This window comes from Aethalodelphis obliquidens, unplaced genomic scaffold (genome assembly GCF_003676395.1).
Source record: "Aethalodelphis obliquidens isolate GAN/ISIS:26980383/991018 unplaced genomic scaffold, ASM367639v1 scaffold86, whole genome shotgun sequence".
NCBI lineage: Eukaryota > Metazoa > Chordata > Mammalia > Artiodactyla > Delphinidae > Aethalodelphis > Aethalodelphis obliquidens.
Window position 1 is genome coordinate 1245539 of NW_020838030.1, and position 22469 is coordinate 1268007.

Consider the following 22469-nt stretch of genomic DNA (forward strand, 5'->3'; position numbering starts at 1 on the left):
TTCATTGAATCTCAGTACATCTATGAGGTAGGTACTTGTATTATACCCAGGTTACAGGTGAGGCACGTGAGGCCCAGGGAAGGTAAGCAGCATGCCCAGAGTCACCCAGCAAGGGAAGTATCAAGCTCCGCTCCAGAATGCCTGCCTCGGAGAGGATGTTCGAATTTAATAGCAGCAGGCCCCCTAATCGCTCTCGTCCCTTGCAGGTCGTCTACTTCACCGCCACTTTCCCGTTCGCTATGCTCCTCGTGCTGCTGGTCCGGGGACTGACGCTGCCTGGTGCAGGTGCAGGCATCAAGTTCTATCTGTACCCCGACATCAGCCGCCTGGAGGACCCACAGGTACTGCAGGGCAGCCTGGCCCCCCTCCTACTTGGGGCCGGTGTGGGGAAAGGAAGCTGAAGCAGTGTCTGTGGTTCTGGGCACACAGATCTAGCCGGGCCGTCAGCCCTGGTACTTTTCCACTGGGCTGTGGCGGGCTGTTCACGGTGCTCGTGGGCCATTCCGGCTGCGTGTATCTTTTCACATCGAGGACTCCGGAGGCGGGCCCATTATAAAGTTTCTTTAGGTATTGCACCAGGTAAGGGAGAGAAGTCGCTATGAGCTGTTCTCCTCTGCCACAGCGGCCTTGAGGGCCGCATCGTGGGGGTGGGAGAGTTGGGCTTCCTTGTCTGAGGATGGAATTCAGAGTTGGTGACCACTTAGAAGGTCGGGCCGGGGGGGCAAATACTAAACGTCCACCTCCAGGCACTCAGCCACGTGACCGCAGGCAGTTGAAGAGTTTATTGGCCCATCTGGGGTTCTGGGGACCTTCTGTCCCCAGGGTCCTCAGCCTTTAGGTTGCCTCCAAGGGCCTGTGATGCTTCGGGTCTCTTCCCCACTGTCCTCTCGCCCTGGGCAGGAGGTAGGTGGGAAGGGCTTGGCCATCGTCAGAGGACAGCTGGGGAGGCAGCTCTCCTGGCCGTCAGGAGCCACTTGATGAAGGTTCTGGAGAACAGCTTTGCCTGCATAATCCATTCAGGAATTCCTCCCCCTTCCAACTCGGGGGCCCCAGACAATAACAAGTACAGTAATGGTAGCAGCCTTGACTTACAGGCTTACCATGTGTCTGACACTGGGCTAGATCTTAACTCTTTGAGCCTGCAAAATAGCGCTGTGGGGCAGGGCAGTGGAGCCCATTTTACAGATGTGAAAACTGAGGCTCCAGGAGTCATATTTACATCATTCCACAGTTGGAATCCAGGTCCCTCTGCTTCAAAAGCCAGCCTCTTAACCCTGATGCTGAGTGACTGGGGGGCTTCTTAGACTTCTGGGATTCCTTGCAGCTTGGATTCCAGCGCAAACGCTCTAATTGCATCAAGAACCTGCATAATTCGAGGCGCTGTCCTCGGGGCCCGGTGGCCAGGGACCCGCGCCACCTCCTCCAGGCAGCCGGCTCTAAAGGCTCCTTTTCTCTCTCCTTGCCACCCTCCCCCCGCACCCTTCCCAGGTATGGATCGATGCTGGGACCCAAATATTCTTTTCCTACGCCATCTGCCTGGGGGCCATGACCTCGCTGGGGAGCTACAACAAGTACAAGTACAACTCGTACAGGCAAGTGTCGCACCAGCGGGCCTGGTGGGCCTTAGAAATGATGATGATGTTTAAAGAAAAAAGAGAAGAAGTAGGGAGCGTGGCTTCCTTGTGTTGTGAATTAACTTGCTCCCTGACATATGTGTAACATAGGGACTGTATGCTGCTGGGATGCCTGAACAGTGGTACCAGTTTTGTGTCTGGCTTCGCAATTTTTTCCATCCTGGGCTTCATGGCACAAGAGCAAGGGGTGGACATTGCTGATGTGGCTGAGTCAGGTATGGTGGTATCGGTGGCAGTGGTGGTGGGCACTGCCACCTAGTGTGTAAGCCGAGTACTGCAGGCATGAAGCCAGACCCCCCAGGGGGCTTTGTGGGGGGGATGAGCCTGGTTTCTGAAATGGACCCCCCCCACCAAGACGTCCCCCAAGTATCAAAGAGTATAAAAGCTAAATTTTAGACACTTCCAATTGCAATTTTGCCCAAGGGGCGGCAGAAACATTGGGGTTGGTTAAGTTGGGGAATATTCAGCTATTCTCATGTGGTCTTTCCCCCTCCCTGTCCTTCTCCAGCAAACTCCTGGTTTCAGCAACAGAAACCACTTCCTAACGCAGGCCCAAGGCAGCCACCAATCGGCATTCCATCACCACCTTCTCAGCTTTGGTTTCTGTATTTTGCACTTCGCTCCCAGCACGCCCCCTCTAAGCGAACCCGTTCATTCATCCACCGCTGTTTATTGATTTGCTGAGTCTCTGCCCTGTGTCAGGCACCACCGTAGGCCCAGGTGGGGGAGGGACAGGGGGTGTGGCAGGCCACCCTCTGGGACGGTGACAGGTCCAGTTTGGGGGAAGGTTGTTGGGGACACCATCACCCCCCTGGGGTGTGGGCCCCATTGGTGGGGCACTTCCTGCAAGACACCTGCCAGTGGAGAGACAGTCTTAGAATCAGAGTCTTCAAAGCCTGGGGTCTTAGGCTGGGATCCTGGGGTTCCAGCGAGATGGTTCTGGAACCCGAGAATTGCGAGGGCTTCAGCTGCTAGAATCCTAGAGCGTCAGAAGCACAGGTGTCCCAGTTCTAAGATGTGCCCGTGGGCGCTCCCAGTCCTGGACCCCAGCTCTGCGGCTGCGGGGGCTTCGATGTGGGAGTGAGAACCTTATTCCCAGGGTCCCCAAGGTCCGCCTTTCTGGCCTCTGCGGCCTCCGCTCATCCTGCTCAGGTCACTTGGAGGGTGGTTGTTGCTGTTTCACAGCCTGACCACCTGACTTCCCACAACCTCTCAGGGGCCACATGGAAGCAGGTGAGGGCCCTAGGCTGAGGCCCCTCCCAGGCCCAGAGGAGAGCGTGAGGTCCTAATTCCAGGGATCACAGACCAGGGTCAGGCACAGCTGGAGCCCCCACATGGCGCTACCCTTGCCCTTGTTGGAAACAAGGGCTGGTGTCCTGGTTCCCCAGCCAGGGACCCTAGTGTTGGGGGGTTGGGCGCCCCAGCATCATGCATTCAGATGTCACCACGGCAGGTGAGGTCAACGGCTTGAGACCTAGGGCCTTGCTTGGGCTGGTCAGCGTCAGAGCTGGGGTCTCCTGGACAGGTCCCTCTGACACAAGGATATCCCCCTGCAGCCTCCCCATCCCACCGTGCACACCTGCGACCTCTGGGCTCCTCCGGCCTCTCAGAGCCGCAGGCCCCGCTTCCCCCCTTACTCGGTGAAGATGCTCACTGCCCTGCCCCCTCCTCCCACGCCCAGTACTGCAAGACAGGCCTGACAAGCCCACGCCTCAGCCCCACAGCTGTCTCCACTGCCCCCGCTCCCAGATCGGACCTTCAGACATAGTTTTCCTTCCCTGAGAGCCCCCAGAGGCAGGCCAGAGACTGAGGACACAAAGTATTTCCAGAAGTGAAATAACCACACGCGTGTGGGACTTTGCCAGAGTGACGAAGGGGAGACAGTTGACATCTCCTTTGCAAATGGCTTTTTTTTCCGGTTGAGGGCTTGCAAACCAATTCTGATTGATGGGGAATCGCCAGGAGCATGGAGGGAATTTGGCAGTGGGAGATTATGAAATATGTGAAATAGATCTTTCAATAGATCTGTCAGTATATGAAATAGATCTTTCTCTGTGGACAGCTAGATACTTTTACATACGTATTCATCGTCAAGATAAGTTGTTTCTTATTCCCGTCCACTTCAAAGACCTTGTCATTTATTCCCCACGGTGATGTCTGAACAGCCGACACATCAAGGGTGATTATTTCGCTAATAAGCTTTTAACAAGCACCATATTGAGCGAAGTGCATTGGAACAAGATAATTATTTAGCCGAACGGAGTGCAAATTGCAAATGAAGCGTAGAGCGGGGCATCTCTGCTGCCCCAGGGGCTCCAGCGGCTGCCGTGTCTCCCCGACTTCTCTCTCTAGTTCCCGTGCTTTCAGAGAAGGATGCTCAGACCCTCCCCCGGAGGCTGGCTTGAAAAAGGCAAAACTGAAATACAGAAACAGCCGTTGAGAAGCTTCAGGGCCCAGCGGGCGGGCGGGGGAGAGGTGGGGCGAGGGCCCCATTTTACATCTGTCTCGCAGCGGCTGGATTGATTCCTCCCGGTGCCGCCTACCAGTCGGGCCGGAACTGACCTGGGGGGCCCAGGGGGCCCCAGCCAGGTGGAAATGCGGGTACTACTCCAGCTGGGGCTTTGGGGTTGGGACGAGCACCCTTCCACCTCTTCCGGGGGTTTTCCACCATCGCCTCCGAGGACATGGTCACAGTCACCGTTGGGCTTTCCTCACGTTGGGGGACTCTGGCTGTATAGGGTCTCGCCCTCGCCACCACGCGTGTGGTCAACGCCGTACGATGTGGTTTCTGGCTCCGATTTATATCAAAGTTTTTTTTTTTCATTCTCAGACCATTCATTTGGTTCCTGATACCTGTTTCAAATATCCTGCCCTCCAGCCCTCCTCGTTTCACATTTCTTGCCTTTTTTAAGTTGTTTTTGAGTTGTGGATTTTGCTCTATTTTTTTTCAGCCCAGGCCCTCCCTGTCTCCTTTCTTTGGCGGCTCCCGACCGTCTGGTGGACCCACAGGTCTCGGTTACAACTCCGTCTTTCCCCCGGTGTCTTCTCTCAGGCCGACTGGAGGCGAGAGGGGACGTTTCCAGTTGGAGGCACCCCCAGAGCCGGTGGGGCTCCTGCCTCCAAATAGTCACGGCCCTCCCTAGAGACCAGAGCCCTTTACCAGGGAAATGGCACCAGCACCCAAGAATCTGAGCAGGAGAAGCCTCGTTGGGGTTCACGTATGGGAACCTGCCCCTCACTTCTGTGGGGAGTCTGAGGCCCCGAGAGGGCGTATGGTGACGTGATGCGGAGGTGGTGGGCCGAGGACTGGACTGCAGCCTGGGGGGCTCTCCGCCTGGGGTCTTGCCCTGCACTCGCCTCCCTCCAGCTTTGGGCCTTGGCTGTGACGGTGCTCCAGTGGGTGCACAGATGCACCCGCAAGAGACATCGGCCCCGCGGGGCGTGGTTCTGTGTTCTTTTTTCTGGCCCCTCATTTAGTGTTTCAGTAGAAAGCTTTTCTTTGCAAACAGGGCGTTAGTAGTCAGATAACTCTAGTAGTCAGGACGCTCCCTGTTTTTGCTTCCTTCCAGCAAACGTTGGTGTGATTCTCTGGTTTGGGGGGAGGTCCTCCTTTCCCAAGCCGGCAGACCGAGTCCCAGGCTTGGTCCTATTTCCTACCCCATAACCGGTGTCCGCTCGGAACCTGGCGTGTGAGGAGGCCACCTGTGCTGCTGCATAGGAGACAGATGCTAAAACGGGGCCCCGCCTGAGCCCCGGCGCGTCCCACCCCACAGTGAGACAGGCCTGGCCTCTTCCCCCAGGCGGGACCCTGCATCTCGGGCTTGGGAGACCCGCCTCAGACCCGAGTGTCTTGTGTGGCTCCGGGGCTCGGGGCGGCTTGGGCGCTGATGTCTCCCCTCTGCCCCTCCCCATCTTCTCTTCCGTTAGGTCCTGGCCTGGCCTTCATTGCCTACCCGAAAGCTGTGACAATGATGCCGCTGCCCACGTTTTGGTCCATCCTTTTTTTTATTATGCTTCTCTTGCTTGGACTGGATAGCCAGGTATGTACAGAGCGAGGGGATGGCCCCTGGGTGGGACCGCCTCCGCCCCCCTCCACCCCCCCCGAACCTGGTTCTGGAAGAGCCGCCCTCTTTGTGCTGTGAGCGAGCTGCTGACACCCCTTCACACCCCTCTGCAGACCTGCAGCAGCTTCGGCCAGCGAAGGTTCCTCTGGGACCCCAGGAGTGGAAACAGCCCCAGGGCAGCAGCAGGATGTTGTCTGCCCCAAAGCTCGAGTCTTTGACCTCGGCACGGGGAAACGGACAGCCACAGGCTGTGGTCCACAGAGAGCCATGGGTACGACTAGAAGGGCAAGGCCTTAAAGTAGTGACGTGTGCCGTGGAGCATGGGGCACCCAGGCAGGCCAAGGAGGGACATGGCACACAGGCCGTTCGGGCAAGGGGCCAACACCTCTGTCTAGGGCATGAGGTGGTCACTGGCCAGGCCATCACTGGCAGTCCTAAGTGTGGCCACAGCAGCTGGAACCACGGCTGTATTCTCTGCTTCCTGGGGCACATGGGTCCGCGATCTTGGCCCCCACGGGGAAACTGATCCTCCGGAGCCTTGCCAACACCCATCCTGCCCTCCGGCCTTCCCAGCTTTCTGCCCCCTCTCCACAACAGGCAGGACTCCACGTACACCATGGTCATTTCCTGTGCTTCTTAACCCCCACGTCCCATCCCTCCAGGACTCAGGCCTCCCCCCGACCCCCTGGGGATGTCAATGAGAGCCAGCTGGGGTCTGCATCTGGCTTTGGAGTAACACTGTTCCCAGCCCCCATGCTGCTCTGTGTCATGGAACACGTTTCCTCCCCCACTCTGAGCCTCAGTTTCCTCATCTGATAAATGGGTATGATTATACCTACATTGCCTTGTGGGAAATGCCAGGCACAGTGCCTGGTAGGGAGCAGTCAGTGGTGCTCGGAGGACCGTAGAGTGAGCCCCTGGGACACCTTCCCTGGAGATAGGTGTGTTTTCTCTGAGGCCTTCTCGAGAGCACAGGTGTGGCTCCAGGGGTGGACAGTTAAGGTGTGCAGGGCGGGCTGGCCCTGTGCGCATGGCCACATGGGCCTTCATCTGAGGTCAGGCACTGGAAGGCAGCCTCGTCTGCAGGCTGGGCTCCGGCTGCCTCACAGAGGTCTGGTCTCACCCCGTGAGAGGTGGGGGCCTGCTCCTGTTCAGGAGAGGGCTTTGCCACTGCCCCCTGGGCAGCAGCCTCAAGGCCCGTGCCCGGATGGTCCCCGGGGATTCAGAACCGGGTAGGAAGAAAGTCTTAGAAGGTCAGGCAGCGGAGAGGAGGTGGTCCGCTAGCAAGGTCAAGAGAAGAGTGGAGGATTTGGCAGAAAGAGGACCAGGATTATCAGAGAAGACGGAAGGAAAACATTTGGGAGACTGTAAACAAAATACTTGTGCAGTTGTTGATGGGCTTGAGCTGTGTAAACAGCAGGAGGGCTCCATCCGTCATTCCTAGTTAATGAGTTTGGCCTTCAGAGGCCCCAAGCAAATGGCTTTTATCACTTCTTCCAGAGCTCTCAGTGAAAGCCAAAGACAAAAACAGAAAGAGGTTAATAAATGACAAAGCGTGACATCTCCATGGGCCCAAAATTGGCCTCTTGGGATACGGAACTGCTTCGTGAACAGGCGGAGGGGGTTATTCATTAGATTTCCCCTGGTTGAGGGTGTGCACCTCTGAGCCAGGCCCACTGCGGCTGTTTGCTTAGGGAATCTCAAAGCTCTCAAAGCCAGCCTCGCAGGGAGCCGGTGTTCTTCTGCTTCAGAGCATGGAACTCATGGCACTGAACGACCTGCCTAATTGATGTGCCAGGAAAGGGCATGGTGGGATTCGAACCCTGGCATCCCTCCCCTGCATCTGTGTGCTCTGTGAAGTCAGGGACGTGGGGGAAGGTTTCACAGATGCCAGCGACCACCTCGTACAGCACCAGCAGTGATAGGGGCCCTGCCCTGCGAGCTGTCCACTCGGACCGGGCTTCACGTGTCATGTGTGGCAAAACACACATAACACAGAATCAACCATCGTAACCATTTTTAAGCGCCCAGCTCAGGGCGTTAAGTACGCTCACGTTGTTGTGCAGCCGTCACCACCATCCATCTCCAGAACTTTCTCATGTTCCCAAACTGAAACTCTGTCCCCACTAAACACGAACCCTCCCTCCTAACCTAGCTTTTATGCATCCGCTCCTTAATCCACAGTGTCCCGATGCCTGGGAACAACTGTTCCCCGGAGCCGAGAAAACTGAGGCTCAGAGGGAACCGGCCCTGGGCTGAGGCCACACCCAGTGGGTTAAGGACTGGAGTCATGGCTGCCTGTCCCCAGACCTGCCAGTTCGTCCCTGCTAGTTGGCCTTTCCTTTGAGTTCCCCCCAAAGAACTCCGTTCTTCGGACATGCAGGGATCCACAGCCAGTCTCAGGCAGGGGGAGCGTGAGCCTCGCTCATTAGAGGAGGGGGTGTTCCTAGCATTTGGGGGGAGCACTGTGTTTGGCTGAGGGGCCATCGTACCGCTATGTGTTTCCCAGGGAGAGGGAGTCGGACTGTCACCCATGTGGAGGCAGATGCTCGCTAGCTGGCCCGCCCGAGGGGGACACAGTCTGTGAACAAACAGCACAAGGAGAAGAGAGCTGGATTCCCTCTTGCCCAGGAGCTCACCCATTCAGCCCCTGATGTGCGTTAGCAGGAATCACCCCATTGCCAGTCTACTCTGATGATTTCCCATCTTTCCCATCACCCCTGTTGAGTACGCAAGATGCTCCCATTTTACAGAGTAGGAAGCTGAGGCTCAGAGAAGTCAGGGTCACACCACTATTAAGTGAGGGAGGTCTCGAGAGGCTGGTGGAGCGGGTGAGGGCTGGGGTTGGTGTCCCCCAGAGGTGCAGTGAACTTGGAAACAAGGAGCTTGTGCTGCTGTTGGCCCTGACTCTCAGTGACACTGGATCTTCCTGTCTTTAATTTTCCAATCTCAAAAAAGGAAAGAACCTTTGTTTTTTTCGTTTTGTTCTGTTTTTAATTAATTCATTTATTTTTTATTTTTGGCTGCGTTGGGTCTCCGTTGCTGCGCGCAGGCTTCCTCTAGTTGCGGCGAGCAGGGGCTACTCTTCATTGTGGTGCGCGGGCTTCTTATTGCGGTGGCTTCTGTTGTTGCAGAGCACGGGCCCTAGGCGCGAGGGCTTCAGTGGTTGTGGCGTGCGGGCTCAGTAGTTCTGGCTCGAGGGCTCTAGAGCTTAGTAGTTGTGGCGCACGGGCTTAGTTGCTCCGCGGCATGTGGGATCTTCTCGGCCCAGGGATCGAACCCGTGTCCCCTGCATTGGTAGGCGGATTCTTAGCCACTGCACCACCAGGGAAGTCCCAGAACCTTTGTTTTTAACTGCTTTTCAAGCTTAATGTTTGAGCTGCAGGTCTGCTCTAATCCAGTGACAATTTAGACTCAGAACCCCTTTGGCTGACACATCAATCAGAGGTCAAATCATCAGCCCCCTGTTCTCTTTGGACCCCTTTCAAGAGCCTCTTGATCATCTTTTCCCTGAATTTCCAGCCCCTTTGGGCACATGAAAGGGACTTGCTCCTTGTGTATGTTCCTCGATCGTCCCATGATGCTTACCAAAGGAGCCAGCGGTTGGCCATGTCTTGTAGGAAGGCTGGGGAAACCTCCTTCCCCAAAGCCTCTCCCAGATGAGAGAGCAGACAGGTCGAGGTTTTAGCTTGTTAACGTTTAAAGGAATCAGATGGCCTCAGAGGGTGTGTTGGTGGGCAGAGCAGTTTGGCTGTAGCCACCCCAATTATAGTGCATCTGCATGCCTTTAACTCTGAAGCGTACGTCTAGACTGTGCTACAGATACTTGTGCACACATGTCTAAAGACAGACAGACTTGGGGGAAGAGTCCTGCCCAGGTCAGCAGCCGTGGAGGCTGGACACCGTCTGCAGGGCACTGGTTAGATCCACGATGGTAAGCGTCCACAGGACGGAGTTTTATGCCACCATTTAAGAACCGAGGCAGCTGCATGGACTGATGTGGGATGACCTCCGGGATAAATCATTAGGTGCAAAGATGAGATGATTTAGAAAGATTGAGGGTCACCCGAGAAAGCTACTCATGGACTGGCGTTTTCGATCAGCTGTTTTACCTTTGGGAGCCCAGGGATGGGTTCCCAGGGTCACAGGCCGCATTTGGCTCACACACATGGGCCTTTGGGCGTGCACGCACGTGTGCAAAATCCCCCCACGGGCCCACGATCCCCACAGGGTTAAAAACCACCATGTGAATTGGATGGGGAGCTAAGGCCCAGACTTGCCTGGGTTACCACCCATTGGTCACGTGCTGCCGCGCTGCCCTTTGCGCCAGGCCCGGCCGGGTGCTCAAGGCCCAGAAATGATGGGGCACCGCCCTTGGCTTCAAAGATGACCCAGACCAAAGTGGGAGGTTGCCGCGTCGATGCACGCGTGCCAGCGGGCATGCCCGGTGGAGGGTCAGCACGGACCTCAGAGAAGCGCTCGGGGCCGCAGAGGTGTGGAGTATTTGGACAGCTGCGCGTGGCCCGCCAGGCCTGGCTCAGCAGGCAGGACTACTCACCACACGGAGCCCAATGGTGTGGACTCTACCCCACAGCCGACCTCGCTGGGGCCTTGTCTCTGAGCTGAGGGGCTGCTGGACCTCTGCCACTCACCCCTCTCCTTTCCTCCCCAGTTTGTGGAAGTGGAAGGACAGATCACGTCCTTGGTCGACCTTCACCCATCCTTCCTAAGGAAGGGTTTCCGCCGGGAAATCTTCATCGCCTCCATATGTTGTGTCAGCTACCTGCTGGGGCTGACCATGGTGACGGAGGTAGGTGGCTCTCTCCCCTGGCATGAGGGGCCTCCCCTGGCGGGGCCCTTGTTGCTCTAAATGTGTTTCAAAGGCCAGTTCAAGGCCACGCCACCTCCCCGCTCCCAGCGTGGAGGCAGCTGGGTGAGAGCTGAGCTCCTGGCCACCCTACTTCAGGAGTCCTGCCCCATCCAGGACTCCCTGCCCCACTTCCCTGTTACCCTGGCAGCACAGTGGCCACCCTCTGCCCTCTGTCCTATCTCATCCGCAGAAGACTGAGAAAGGGGTACTTCAGCCGAAATCCATTTTAACCACAGCTCTGTCCCCGCCCCCCCGGCCCCCCCCCACCCCCACCGCACTGTGTGCAGTGGCTCTTCTCAGGCCTGCAGGGGAGGCGTGTGAGCATGTGAGCCTAAGCCCGGGCCCGGGCTGATCCCTCCTGTGCCCCTCACCCATCTCTCCATACTCTCCAGCAGAGGGTTGCATTTGCCCCCAAATTTGGGGTTTCACATCACCGATTTTCCTTACCAGAAGTAAAAATAAATGCTTTTCTCGAAGTGTCTGTAAGAAACACCCCCTGAAAGGCAGGCCACAGGTTCATACACTGAGCAACAGGGTCTCACTGAAGTCTTCTGTGTTGACCACAGTGAGTGTTAAGCCCCTCCTTTGGAAACAGGCTAAAGAGAACCCATCATTTTTCGCTAAGAAAGACATGTTTTGCTTTCTTTTCTGTGTGTGTGTATCTTTTTAATTAAATTTGTCAAACATGAAGTTAAGCATCTGTTTAGACATGTATCTGGTCCTTACACCCTCTGCACTTTTTTTTTCCTTGGATTTTCTATTTCTTATTGACAGGCCAGATCTCTTTATATATTGAGGGAATGAGATGCCAAATAACAAACCCACCTTCTCTGGTTTTTTCTTCACAGGGTGGCATGTATGTGTTTCAGCTCTTTGACTACTATGCAGCTAGCGGTGTATGCCTTTTGTGGGTTGCATTCTTTGAATGTTTTGCTATTGCCTGGATATATGGTGAGTAGAGATGTTTGCATATCTTACTCAAGTCTCTCCTTTGGGCTTCTCTATCTAGAAGCTTCAGAAACAGAATTCTAGTGGGAATTTCATTTTGAGTCAGACACAGAGTCGCTCCCTGCCTGGACTTTTCCTCTCAAGGCCGCCCCTTCCAGCACAAATAATATGACCGTAGCCACACCGAAGATTCTCCCCATGCTGAAGGTGCAAGGTGTGAGTGGATGCTTTGACAAACACAGAATTCGGCCATGCCAGGGGTCTGTCTTTGATGAACCACTCTAGGGTCCAGGAATGGTCCATTCTGACTTCCTCAAGACCTTGGAATGGCCACACCGGGTTTTGGGGGTCTGCGTAAAGTTACCAGAAAAATACCGGGTGCCCAGAGACATGTGAATTTTAGATCATTTCAGATAAACGTCTGCCAACACTTGGGATTTGTGATGCAGGGACCTGGATGAGGCCCTGGAGACACCCCCTCCCCGCCACCCCCCCCAGGGCCCTTGAGCCCCTGCTGTGCTGTTCCCGGGGCGGATGCTGCATCGGACACCGGGTCAACATGTGTCTGCCTCTGTCTCTTGCAGGCAGTGATAACTTTTATGACGGTATTGAGGACATGATCGGCTATCGGCCTGGGCCCTGGATGAAGTACAGCTGGGCCGTGGTCACTCCGCTTCTCTGTCTTGTGAGTGTCCTTCCGCACGGCCGCGGGCAGTAGCCGTTCCTCCCCGGGGCTTGACAGTTTCACCCGCTAACGCATCGTTCACTCAGCATCTGCTTAGTGCTGGCCTCTGACAAGCCTAGTGACAGCTGTGCTGGGGAGGGGCCAGGCTGCTCCGGAGGGTTCCCTGTGCAGCATGAGTAGGAGCTTGTCAGGAGGAGGGAGCCGGAACGGCAGTGCTGGCAGAGGGGCGCGAGTCGGGCGTGCCAAGAAATTGCAGGGTTCCATCACTGAGTACATGACCTTTCCTCAAACGCTTCCAGAGTTCATGGGCACAGTCAGGGTCACTGATTAAGTTGAGGGGCCTTGGGGAATGTCGAATGGAGACGTCATAGACCCTGGAAATGCAGTGTTTCCCATGGAGGGCGGGGCTCGTGCCTGGAGAGGGGAGGTCCCAGCAGAGAGGAACCCTGGCCTCTCCCAGGAACAAGGAAGCTTAGTAGCCACCAGGACCCAAGGGCAGTGATGTGCACGTCCCCCTTCGCACCAGGGTTCCTGCACCTGCCATCTGGGGATGCGGCCTTGGGGCCCAGGCACCCGTTAGGCTCCGCTAGGAGGCTCTGGCCAAAGGGAGGTCCTCTGCAGCAAAAGCTGCTTCCTTGCCGGTGTTTGAAACCTATCATGAGCTTGGAGCTAATTGCAAGGAAAGACGTCTGCTATGCTGCTCTCAGCTCAGACCGTGGGGAGCACAGATGGCAGAAATGTTCCTTGTGTTTAGGAACCAGGTGCCGGGAGATAAATGGGCCCTCCCCTCAGTGACCTCTGTTTCCAGGCCTTTCCTCACAGGGCCCAAGTTCCTGCATTTGTAAAACAAGGAGACCAACTGATGCGGGGCTGAGTGGCAGCGACCGTCTTAGGTTGTCTTAGGTTGTTACTTTATTACTGAACACGGTCTCGGCCTTTTCATCTGAGATGCAGATTTTCCCCACAATATAAGGAAGCTGTAGCAGCCAGTAACCATGATCGGGGAGTGCATTGTTGGTGGTGAATTTAGGTGGGTGCAAAGCCCGTGTTCTCATCCTCACTTAATGATTTATTTGTGGGCAACTCCCCTCACCACTCTGACCATGGGATTCCTCCTCCCTCCCTCCCTCCCTCGGGGATTGGATAGGTGAGAGGCTGCATTCTGAGGTGGCGGGAAGAGTGACACAGGCGGACACGCTGCTTCCCGGGTTGGGTTGGGAGGGCAGAGCTGCCCTCCCTTGGGACCCTCCCCCTCTAAGCGTCACCCCACACATAGGACAGCAACAACAGGGCCAGGCATACAGTAGGTGCCTAATGAAGAGCATTCCCCCCACCCCCTCACCAATTCTGGTTTAGATAGGTTTGTCTTCCCTTCGAACCCCCCTTATTAGATAATGAAGGTTTAAGTCATTTTCACTGGGTTCTACACGGAGAGGCTGTAGTTCTGACCGGAAGCAGCCCTCCAGCCAGCCTAGCGTGCAGGCTTTGGGGCGCAGAGCTGACTCCACCCCACCCCTATGTTCCTTAAGAATTAAAAGCCACTTCTGTTTTTCCTTTTGACACCACCATTTTGAAGTATCACTGATCATTGGTGAGTCTGACCCTCCCAGAGGAAAAGACAGTCCTAGGGAGGATCGCAGGCCCGGGCAGGCAAGGCCACACTGAGAGTGCAGGGGAAAGAGCCTGTTTGGCTGGAAATAGGTCTGTCAGTCAGTGATGTGGACATGCTTAAGGGACAGAGCCCTATGCTGTGTTCTGATAATGGACCCCTGGGTGCAAAGGTGGTTAAAAACCAACCTTCAAGATAAAGACAAGCTGATCCTAAAATATAGTTCACTTGAAGTTTTTGGATGCTTATTTTTAAGATTAAAAAATGCTTAGGATTATTATAAATCAATATTTATCAAAAAGTAAACGTTTTTGATAAATGGCTTGGGCGTGGCTTAAGCTGGACCCCCCCAACAGGGCAGCAAGGCCCAGGTCCACACCCTGCCTTGGGGGCTGGGCCTGGGGCTCAGAGAGGGAGGTGGAGGGGTGGCAGTGGCCGAAGGGAAGCTGTGTGCCCCCAGAGCTACACCACATGTCAGGGAAACAGGGGAATGAGACAGACACACCTTCCGCTCTCATTGACTCAGGCTGGGTGGGGAACGAGTAATTGTGATCATGAAGAATTGAAAAATCGCGCTTTCTGGGAAGGGAAGTGTGGGCACCTGACTGAGCCTGGGCGGGGCCTGGGCAGGACCATTAGTGCAAATTTAGGATGAGGAGAAGGTGATCAAGAGAGAGGTTCCCAGTGAGTGGGAACAGCCTGCCCAGAGACCCCAGGGCAAGCGGCTGAGAAGCTGAAAGGAATTCTAGGTAGCTGGAGTATAGTGGCAGAGAAAGAGGCAGTGGGTAGGTGACAGGGAATTGCCGGCCAGACAAGGAGTTTGCATCCCGAAGGTCCTGGGGAACCGCAGAAGGGTTTTGAGCAAGGAGGCGGCTTGATCAGGTTTACCCTGGCGGCGGCCCTCCTGCACCAGAGGGAGAAGGGTGTGAGCCTCTTGGGTGGAGCCTGCCCTGGTCCCAGAAGCCCCCTGACCGCCCCCGTCTCTCCCCAGGGATGTTTTATCTTCTCTCTCGTCAAGTATGTACCCCTGACCTACAACAAAGTCTACGTGTACCCCAACTGGGCCATCGGGCTGGGCTGGAGCCTGGCCCTGTCCTCCATTGTGTGCGTCCCCTTGGTCATGGTCATCCGCCTCTGCCAGACGGAAGGGCCGTTCCTCGTGGTAAGCACACGGGGCCCCGAGTCTGGATTTGGGGTGGGGGCAGGATGCTGAAGGCCAGCCAGCTGTCAGTTTGCTGTGTGACCTTGGGCAGGTCACTTGCCCTCTCTGAGCGCCAGACCTCTCACCTGCCCTGTGGAGTGGTTGAGATTGTGGGCAGGAGAGTGTATAGTGGGAAAATGGGCAACAGTGACACATTCAAGGGCCGGGCCGGGGGCCGGAGAGGTGGTGGCAGCTTTGGATTCCAAGATAAGAGCCGGGGCTTCACCCGGGAGCAGTGGGGGCCAGGTTTCCCAAGTGGTGAGACGGGAGACAGGAGCTCACGAGCAAGGCTGAGCTTCAGCCAGAGGCCTTCCCTGGCCCTGGAGCCAAGTTTCAGACGAGCCCAGCCCGTGCTGGTGTTCCCCTCGCCAGACATGTGGCCCCATCTGCTGCCCGACCCTCAGAAGCCACCTGTGCACCGAACAGACCCTCCAGCTCCCAGGCCCCTGTGCCCACCAGTCTCCTCCCTGCGCCTCCCTCCCGCCACCATCCTCTCAGAAATTCCTCCAACAATCCTGGAGATTCCAGGCCCTGGCAAAAGTCGGGGCTCTTTCCAAGAAATCCTTTTCTTAGACTCTCCCTTAACCTTTGGGCTTGGGCCGGCTCCAAGACGGCACTGTTTTGTTCTGGGCTGTTTTTATTGTTATTCTCTTAAAAATCTGGAGCCAGGATGTCCTGGGGCCCTGGCTCCCTCTTGGGCTGGGCTGGTTTCCTTGTGGGCAGGGGATTGACCTGGGGGTGTTGTTGGTGGGGAAAGATGCCGGGCCGGGCAGAAAAAGACCAGACCAGCCTTCCCGAGACAGAGGAAGTAGGCAGGGGTATGTATGCCAGGAGGAAACCATGAGGCTGGGGTCTGTCTGAGCCAGGAGGACGCTTGGGGTGTTCCTGCAGCACTGGACCCATTGTGTTTTCTCAGAGGACACAGGGAAGGACCCCAGTATTCAGCCAGAATGCTGATTGGCCCTATCGTGTGTCAAAATACTGAAATACTGGGCCTGGGACAGACCCAGCCCCTCCCCCAGGAATTTCCAGAATGTCCCTACCACCCAGAAACCAAAGGGTTAATGGAGGGCACAACAGGGGGTGTTGGATGTCTGTCCTGATTACTCAGTGCCCACAGCTACACCCAACAGGTCACTGACTTGTGTCTCTTTGAAGCCTAATTTTAAAATATTGTTCCATCCCAAGTTTAGAGGTTTGGGCAGAGTGGGGTTGGTGCGGGGGAAGGATTCGAGTCCACCCCAAATTCACAACCGGTCCTCACCCCCAAACCTGACCGTTAACCAAAGCCCCCTCCTCTGAAGGCACCTGGCCACCATCCACCTGTCTTCACCACATGCCCCTCGACCACCTACCTGCACAGGTTGCCAAGGGGTCCTCCCAGCCATGAACTTCTCTCTGAGCTCCATCCCGGGAGGATTCCAATTATGTCTGCACCTCCTGCATAAACGGGGCCCCAGGTAGCTGCCCAGGGGTGTTTGCCTCGTGTCCCCAGTTCAGGGCGCACACCCATTGTACAGATGTCAGGAGAGGCAAAGCGATGAAGGGGGGGCAGGGCCCTCCCCTCCTGCTGGGTTCCACCTTCGCCCTGTACCTGGGGCCTCTGGTCTGTTTCCTCCAGAGCCCAGGCAGCCAACCCAGGTGGGGAGGGGGACTGGGGAGCTGGGGCTCGGGAAGTCGAGGACCATCGCAGGATGCAGTGATGCTCTCAGCTCTGGCTCCCGTTTTCAAGGAGATGTGGGCCTGGGGTGGCCAGACCTGTGGTTTTTAAAGAGTAGATGGAAGTCTGGATTTTCACATGAAATATCGTAGCTTTTAACAAGCAGCTTTTGAAAATTGTTCTATACCTAAATTGAACGTAAATGCCGAGATAGAGGGTTTCTTGTTAGCACCTGCTTCCTACTTAAGCTGCTGAGTGGACGCTTGGCGGGAGGTGGGCTGGGAGGCGGGAGCTCTGAGTTCAAGTCCCAGCTCTGCTGTTGCTTTTCTGGGTGCCCTGGGGAGGGCTCCTTCCCTTACTGATCCTATCATCTGGCAACCTGGGGAGGACAAACTGCTGTGTGCCTGGCAGTGGTCCAGCCTCTGTCCCCTCTGTTGGGAGGGGCAGCACAGACCCAGGCAGTGGTCTCCAGACCCTCAGTGGGGAAATGGAGAATGCAGCTTGTGGGAGACGGAGGTTCTCCTCGGGGAAAGTGGGAGCCATGGGAGGCTCAAGACAGTTACCCAACCTCGGGCATACAAATTGCAGGAACTCAGCTGCTTTGCAAGTCAGAGAAATAGGGGGACGAGAATCACAAGGAGCTGTATTTCAGCTCCATGGGACAGAGAAGGGGGAAAGAGTTTGGAGGCGTGAGTCTCCTGTCCCTGAGGTGTGTAAGCAGGGCTTGGCCAAGGAAACTACCGGCGGGCACTCTGCCCTCATTCAGGGCCTGGAGGGACCTTAGTTCAAGTCCTCTATTTGCCAGTGGATGAAATGGGTGGTCCAGAGAGGGTACTAGTTTGGCAAAGGCCACAGAGCACACTGGCAGGACCCGAGGTGAAGAGGGAAACCGGGCCCGCTGACCTGCCTCCCCGTGCCTGTCCGCTTCTTCCTCCAGAGACTCAAGTACCTGCTGACACCGAGGGAACCCAACCGTTGGGCCGTGGAGCGAGAGGGGGCGATGCCCTACAGCTCCCGCATGTCCGTTAACAGCACGCTCAGGAAACCAACCCACATCATAGTGGAGACCATGATGTGAGCTCTCTCCCAGTCGACGGGCTGCTTTCCTGCTGTTTACTAACATTAGATTCTTATAGGACCAGGTTTACAGAGCTTTATATTTGCACTAGGATTTTTTTTTAATTGTCACAGAAAATGTTTGTGTGTGCGTGTGTGTGTGTGTGTGTGTGTGTGTGGTGTCGTGTGTATGTGTATTTTGTTTTGATTTGGGGATATTTTGTACAAAAAGAATACCCACGGGCAGCTGCCCGGGCTGAGGCAGAGCTTTCGTATGGAATTAGATGTATTTTATGGGAACTTGGTCAATTTTTCTTTGTATTTTTTTTAACATATAACTGTGTATACACGTAGAGATTGTCCTACACTTTTACCACTTGAATTGATCTTGCCAGCAATAGATCTTGTTTTCAAAAGCAATTCTTCGGTGCTGTGTAGCTGGCAGAAAGTTCTGCCCCCAAAACGCAGGGTGGAATTTTCCTGGGACAGCAGACCCATTTTAAAGGTGTAGTACCTTACCAGCCTGGTTCAAGTGAAGCAAACAGCTATCGGGCCAGACCCCGAGGGGCTGGAGAAAGGAAGGCTGTCGGGAGACGCCTCACGACACTTGTCTTAGCCAACAAGAGAGATGCCAAAATAATGAACCAACCTCTCAAATATAAAGGGACTCAAAGCCCACAGATGAGGCCCAACAGGAAAAGTGTGATGCTGAGAGCACTGGGAACCATTGCATCAAGAGCAGAGTCCCTTTTATTTCGAGACTGAGGCGGGGATAGTCAGAAGGGCTGTCAGAACCGTCCGTGTGCGAGGGAGCGGCGTCCCTCCTGGCGCGTCCCAGGGAGGGAGTGGAGGCTACCCAGCAGGAGCGGGGGTCTCAGGGCTGCAGACCTCACGCAGATGGGGCTGTGGCCTGGATGGGGATTCCGATCAGCTTCTGGTTGTTCCCCCAGCCGACATCTCTCGCAGCTGCTTGTAGGGGAAGCGTGGTGTACGTGTTTGGTGAGGGGCGAGGGGTGAGCAAGTGGACCAAAGGACGTGGCCCCAGGCGCCCGGGACCCCGGGGAGGGGGCGGTGCTCTTCTTTCCTCAGCTCTCCACCCTCAGCTCTCCACCCTCAGCTCTGTATTCATCTCAGAGGCTCTTGTTGAAGACCCCAGCCCGGGGCCGCCCTGGCGCCTAGCAGGGAGTGCCAGGAGCGAGCTTTCATTGGGATGAGGTGATCCCCAAACTTTCCTGCAAATTCAGGCACAAGTACAACCCACGCTGGTAACCTGGGAGATAAGGAAACTCTTTATTCCCCCTTCACCGCAAAAGCTGGGGTCGGGTACGCACTATGTGGGGATCGAGGTCAGGAGGTGAGTCAGGGTTGTTCGGGGGCAGGCACCCCAGAACTGGCATTCCTCCCTGAACCAGGATGGAAGGCACTCCACCTTTAAAATCCCAAGTACGGACACCCCTCCACTCAGCCCGCATTTGGATCTAAACTGTGCCATTTAAACAGAAACTTCCAAGTTCAGGGTGTAAAGTAAACGGAAACGTTGTCACGCGGAAACGGCAGTGACTGCCTCGGGGGTGTGGAGAGCAGGATCCGGCTCTGGCGTTCAGAGCAGGGGCTCTCTGAATCCTGGGACCCCCTCCCCAAATCCGGGCAGGGGAGGAGTCTCGGGTGTCCCCCTCCCAAGGGGCAGAGACGATTCTGAACCTCTCGTCTTTAGCAAGCATTCACAGTCCGCTGTCTCCAAAACATACACCCTGCTAAACAGCACCCAATCCTATTCCAAACCGTCAGCAAGTCTGTGTGCCTGTTTTACGATGCATTTATGGTTGCTACTGTATCTGATTGATTGTATTGTTTTGGGGTTTTTTCCTGATTTTATCAAGTAGGAATGTGACCTGTTCTCCTTTGTCTTATGGAACATTAGTAAACTAACCACTGTCGATGACTGGGGACAGGTTACGTGCGGGGGCGAGGAGGGCCACAGTGTTTCGGGTTCGTAGGCAAATTGCAACATTCTGGAAATAGCCCGAAAAAGGCCTCTTCTTATAAGATTCTCAGACCAAATTCTAGACCAAAGACACATGCAGACCAAGTCCCCAGGCCCTGCCTGGAAGGAAGGTCAGCCACTTTCCCAAGCCTGACCCTCGCCCATCTCCCGAGCACCTGTCTCCACTTGTGACCCTCCTGTCTGATACCCTAGCTCTTGTGTATCAGCAGAACTCTGCTCTGTGAGTACAATGTGTAATGGTGTGTGACTTCTATGTCTCCACATAAAGGAAACTTGTCATTGGAGCTCACGACTCTGGTCCGCCTGTCTCTGGGCAGTCCGCCATCCATGCTCTGCCTGGGATGGGTTGGAAATTCTGATGCTTGCAGCCAGATCTGGAAGGGATGCAAGAGAGAGGTTTAAAGGATGTTTTTAGCATGCACAAATGGGTAATGGCCCCAGGATAATCTCACCTCGGGAGATGCTCTGTCCAGCTGGGCCTGGGCCCGGTTAGTCCCTATGGTGGAACCGTACGGTCACTGATAGAGAGCCTTCCTGGGCCCCCCGGTCAGCACCCTCGTTGTCAAAGGGGCATGTTCTCCCTGAAGACCAAAGACCAGCCTTTATGAAAAAGGACATGCTCCGTCCCCAGAGTTCAGGGACGCGGTGAACTGCAACCCACCCTGTGACCATGCTCATGGGCCAGCTGGATCCCAAGCTATGGCTTAGTGGGATGGGAGCTGGTCCACCCGGCACCCTCCCCTCAGCAGCCTTCTGGAAGTGAGGCACTGAGACGTCTGTTGCACCACAGGAAACTGAGGGGTCCAGACAGAGCCCCTCAGACAGGATTTAGCCTGAGGTCACGTGGGAAATTCCCAGGTGGCCGGAAGTGGCCTTGGATGATTTCTGGGCCATACACAGCTTCCTCTCTGTAGCTCCAGTGCCACATTCTCACCCCAGATCCCCAGCACACCCCAAGACAGTGGGGAGACAGAGGGGAGAGGGAGCCCCCCTCAGCCTAGCCCAGAGTGTTCTTGTGTCCCCAGGTGCCAGCACACGGCGGTCAGGGCCCCAGCCAACGTCTCCCAGCACTACCCCTCCAGCTGGGGCAGCCAGTGCTCTGGCAGGCGTGCCTCCCTTCCACACCAAGCCTCAGACACAGTCTGGGAAAGGACCCAAGAGAAACCCCCTCAAGGGGGCTAGAGGTCCCATCCAGCCCTCAAACCCAAGGTCAGGTGGGCCAGGCAAGGCTGTCCACGTGGATGCTATGAATATCACTGTGCAAAACTCCAGCAAGCACAAACCCACAAAACAACAAAGCTCAGACATCAAAACTTGGAGAGGGGTGTAGGTACCCAGAGGCCAGGAAATAGCATTCCCCCCCTCCTCTGTGCCCCCTCTCAGTGCCAGGCTTTCAGACTGCAGCTCGGAAGCTGGGTTTCATTGTTCTCTTACGGGTGTCACTACAGGCTATTCCGCCGTGTTCCCTGAGGGATTGGAGCATCTTGTTATATACTTGGCTTCAAATCGAGATGTTGGCTTAATTTTTTTTTTTTAAACCCAATTAATTTTCGAATCCCTAGCAACTGTGACTGTATTTAGCACAAGAGAATGCCGAGAATGTGGGTCTTGCTTCCTTCCAGAAATATGTCTGGCTCACCAGAACTTTTTTTGAAACTTCAAAATATTTTTAAGATATTTTAAACTTTTGTAAAAAAAAAAAAAAAAAATCAACCAACAAGAGACTCTTCTGAGGAGGAGCATTTGTATTTGAATAAAATCCTTGGTGTGTAACTCAGTCTTGCAGTATACAAGCTTTTATGTATAAATGTTTTCTGATATGAATTCCTGTATTTTGCAGGGGTTTTCTTTTCTTCTTTGGCTTTTTAGATAAATATGTATACCTATATTTTAAATTCATCTTTGCTTTTTTTTTTTTAGAGGAGTTTGTAATCACCTTATAACATGAAAATAAACATTTCCTTTTTAAAATCCAAAACGTGTGCGTTCTGTTCTGATACAGCTGTTTCTCTTTACATTTGGCAAGCATTTTACTGTTTACAAAGGGCTTTCATTTCTGCCCCGGGACATTCCTCAGAGCGGGGTGTTATTCTCTGAGGTTGGAGACATTGAGGTAGAGGTTCAGGAGGGGACAGTTTGCCTCAGGGCGCATGAGTCCCTGAAAGAGTGGGGAATCTCCCCAGATTCCGGCTCCGCTCCAGCTGCTTCTACTGATGTCCTGCGACTGGGAGGTCTCATCACCTGAGCCCGCGGCTGTCATCTGGAGTGAAGCACCGCCCCCTTCATGCTGATTGGAGGCGGTGCTCACCACGCACCAGCACCAGGTGGTATCACTTACACCCAAACCAGGGCTCTGACCTTCCGGCCAGGAGAGCGCAGGCTGCTGGGGGGCTGGTAAGTGACCAGCCCTGGAGGATGGTGCCGCGGACACTGGGACCTCAGAAGCGAGGGCAGTCAGGACCCCAGAGGTCAGTGGTTGGCACAGACGTGGTTGGCCTTGGGAGTCATGAGCCCAGCCCGCTGTTACAAATGGGGAAACGGAGGCTGGGAGAGGGGCCTGGCTTGCCTGGGTTCACAGAGCAGGTCCACGTTTGAGGCAGCCTTTGGGCCCGCTGGCCCAGCCACCTTTGTGAGTGTGCGAGGTCAGGGGGATTTGCAGGGTCTTTTCCCCAAATCCCCAGACCAAAAAACCTTTCTCGGTAACTCATTCTACATAGACAATGCTAGAGTGAAATCT

At 55.2% G+C, this 22469-nt stretch overlaps 1 protein-coding gene across 1 annotated transcript in view; it reads left to right on the forward strand.

Annotated features, from left to right (window-relative positions):
• SLC6A6 (solute carrier family 6 member 6) overlaps positions 1 to 21350 on the forward strand; it is a 79579-nt gene extending 58229 nt beyond the window's left edge. Inside the window, exons 7-15 of the mRNA XM_027093888.1 lie at positions 207 to 341; positions 1489 to 1592; positions 1725 to 1849; positions 5562 to 5674; positions 10371 to 10508; positions 11417 to 11519; positions 12101 to 12201; positions 14802 to 14972; positions 17609 to 21350. Of these exons, the coding sequence (XP_026949689.1) occupies positions 207 to 341; positions 1489 to 1592; positions 1725 to 1849; positions 5562 to 5674; positions 10371 to 10508; positions 11417 to 11519; positions 12101 to 12201; positions 14802 to 14972; positions 17609 to 17749 (1131 nt within the window). The 3' untranslated portion in view covers positions 17750 to 21350. The remainder of the gene's footprint in view (positions 1 to 206; positions 342 to 1488; positions 1593 to 1724; positions 1850 to 5561; positions 5675 to 10370; positions 10509 to 11416; positions 11520 to 12100; positions 12202 to 14801; positions 14973 to 17608) is intronic.
• Positions 21351 to 22469: the final 1119 nt, after the last annotated feature.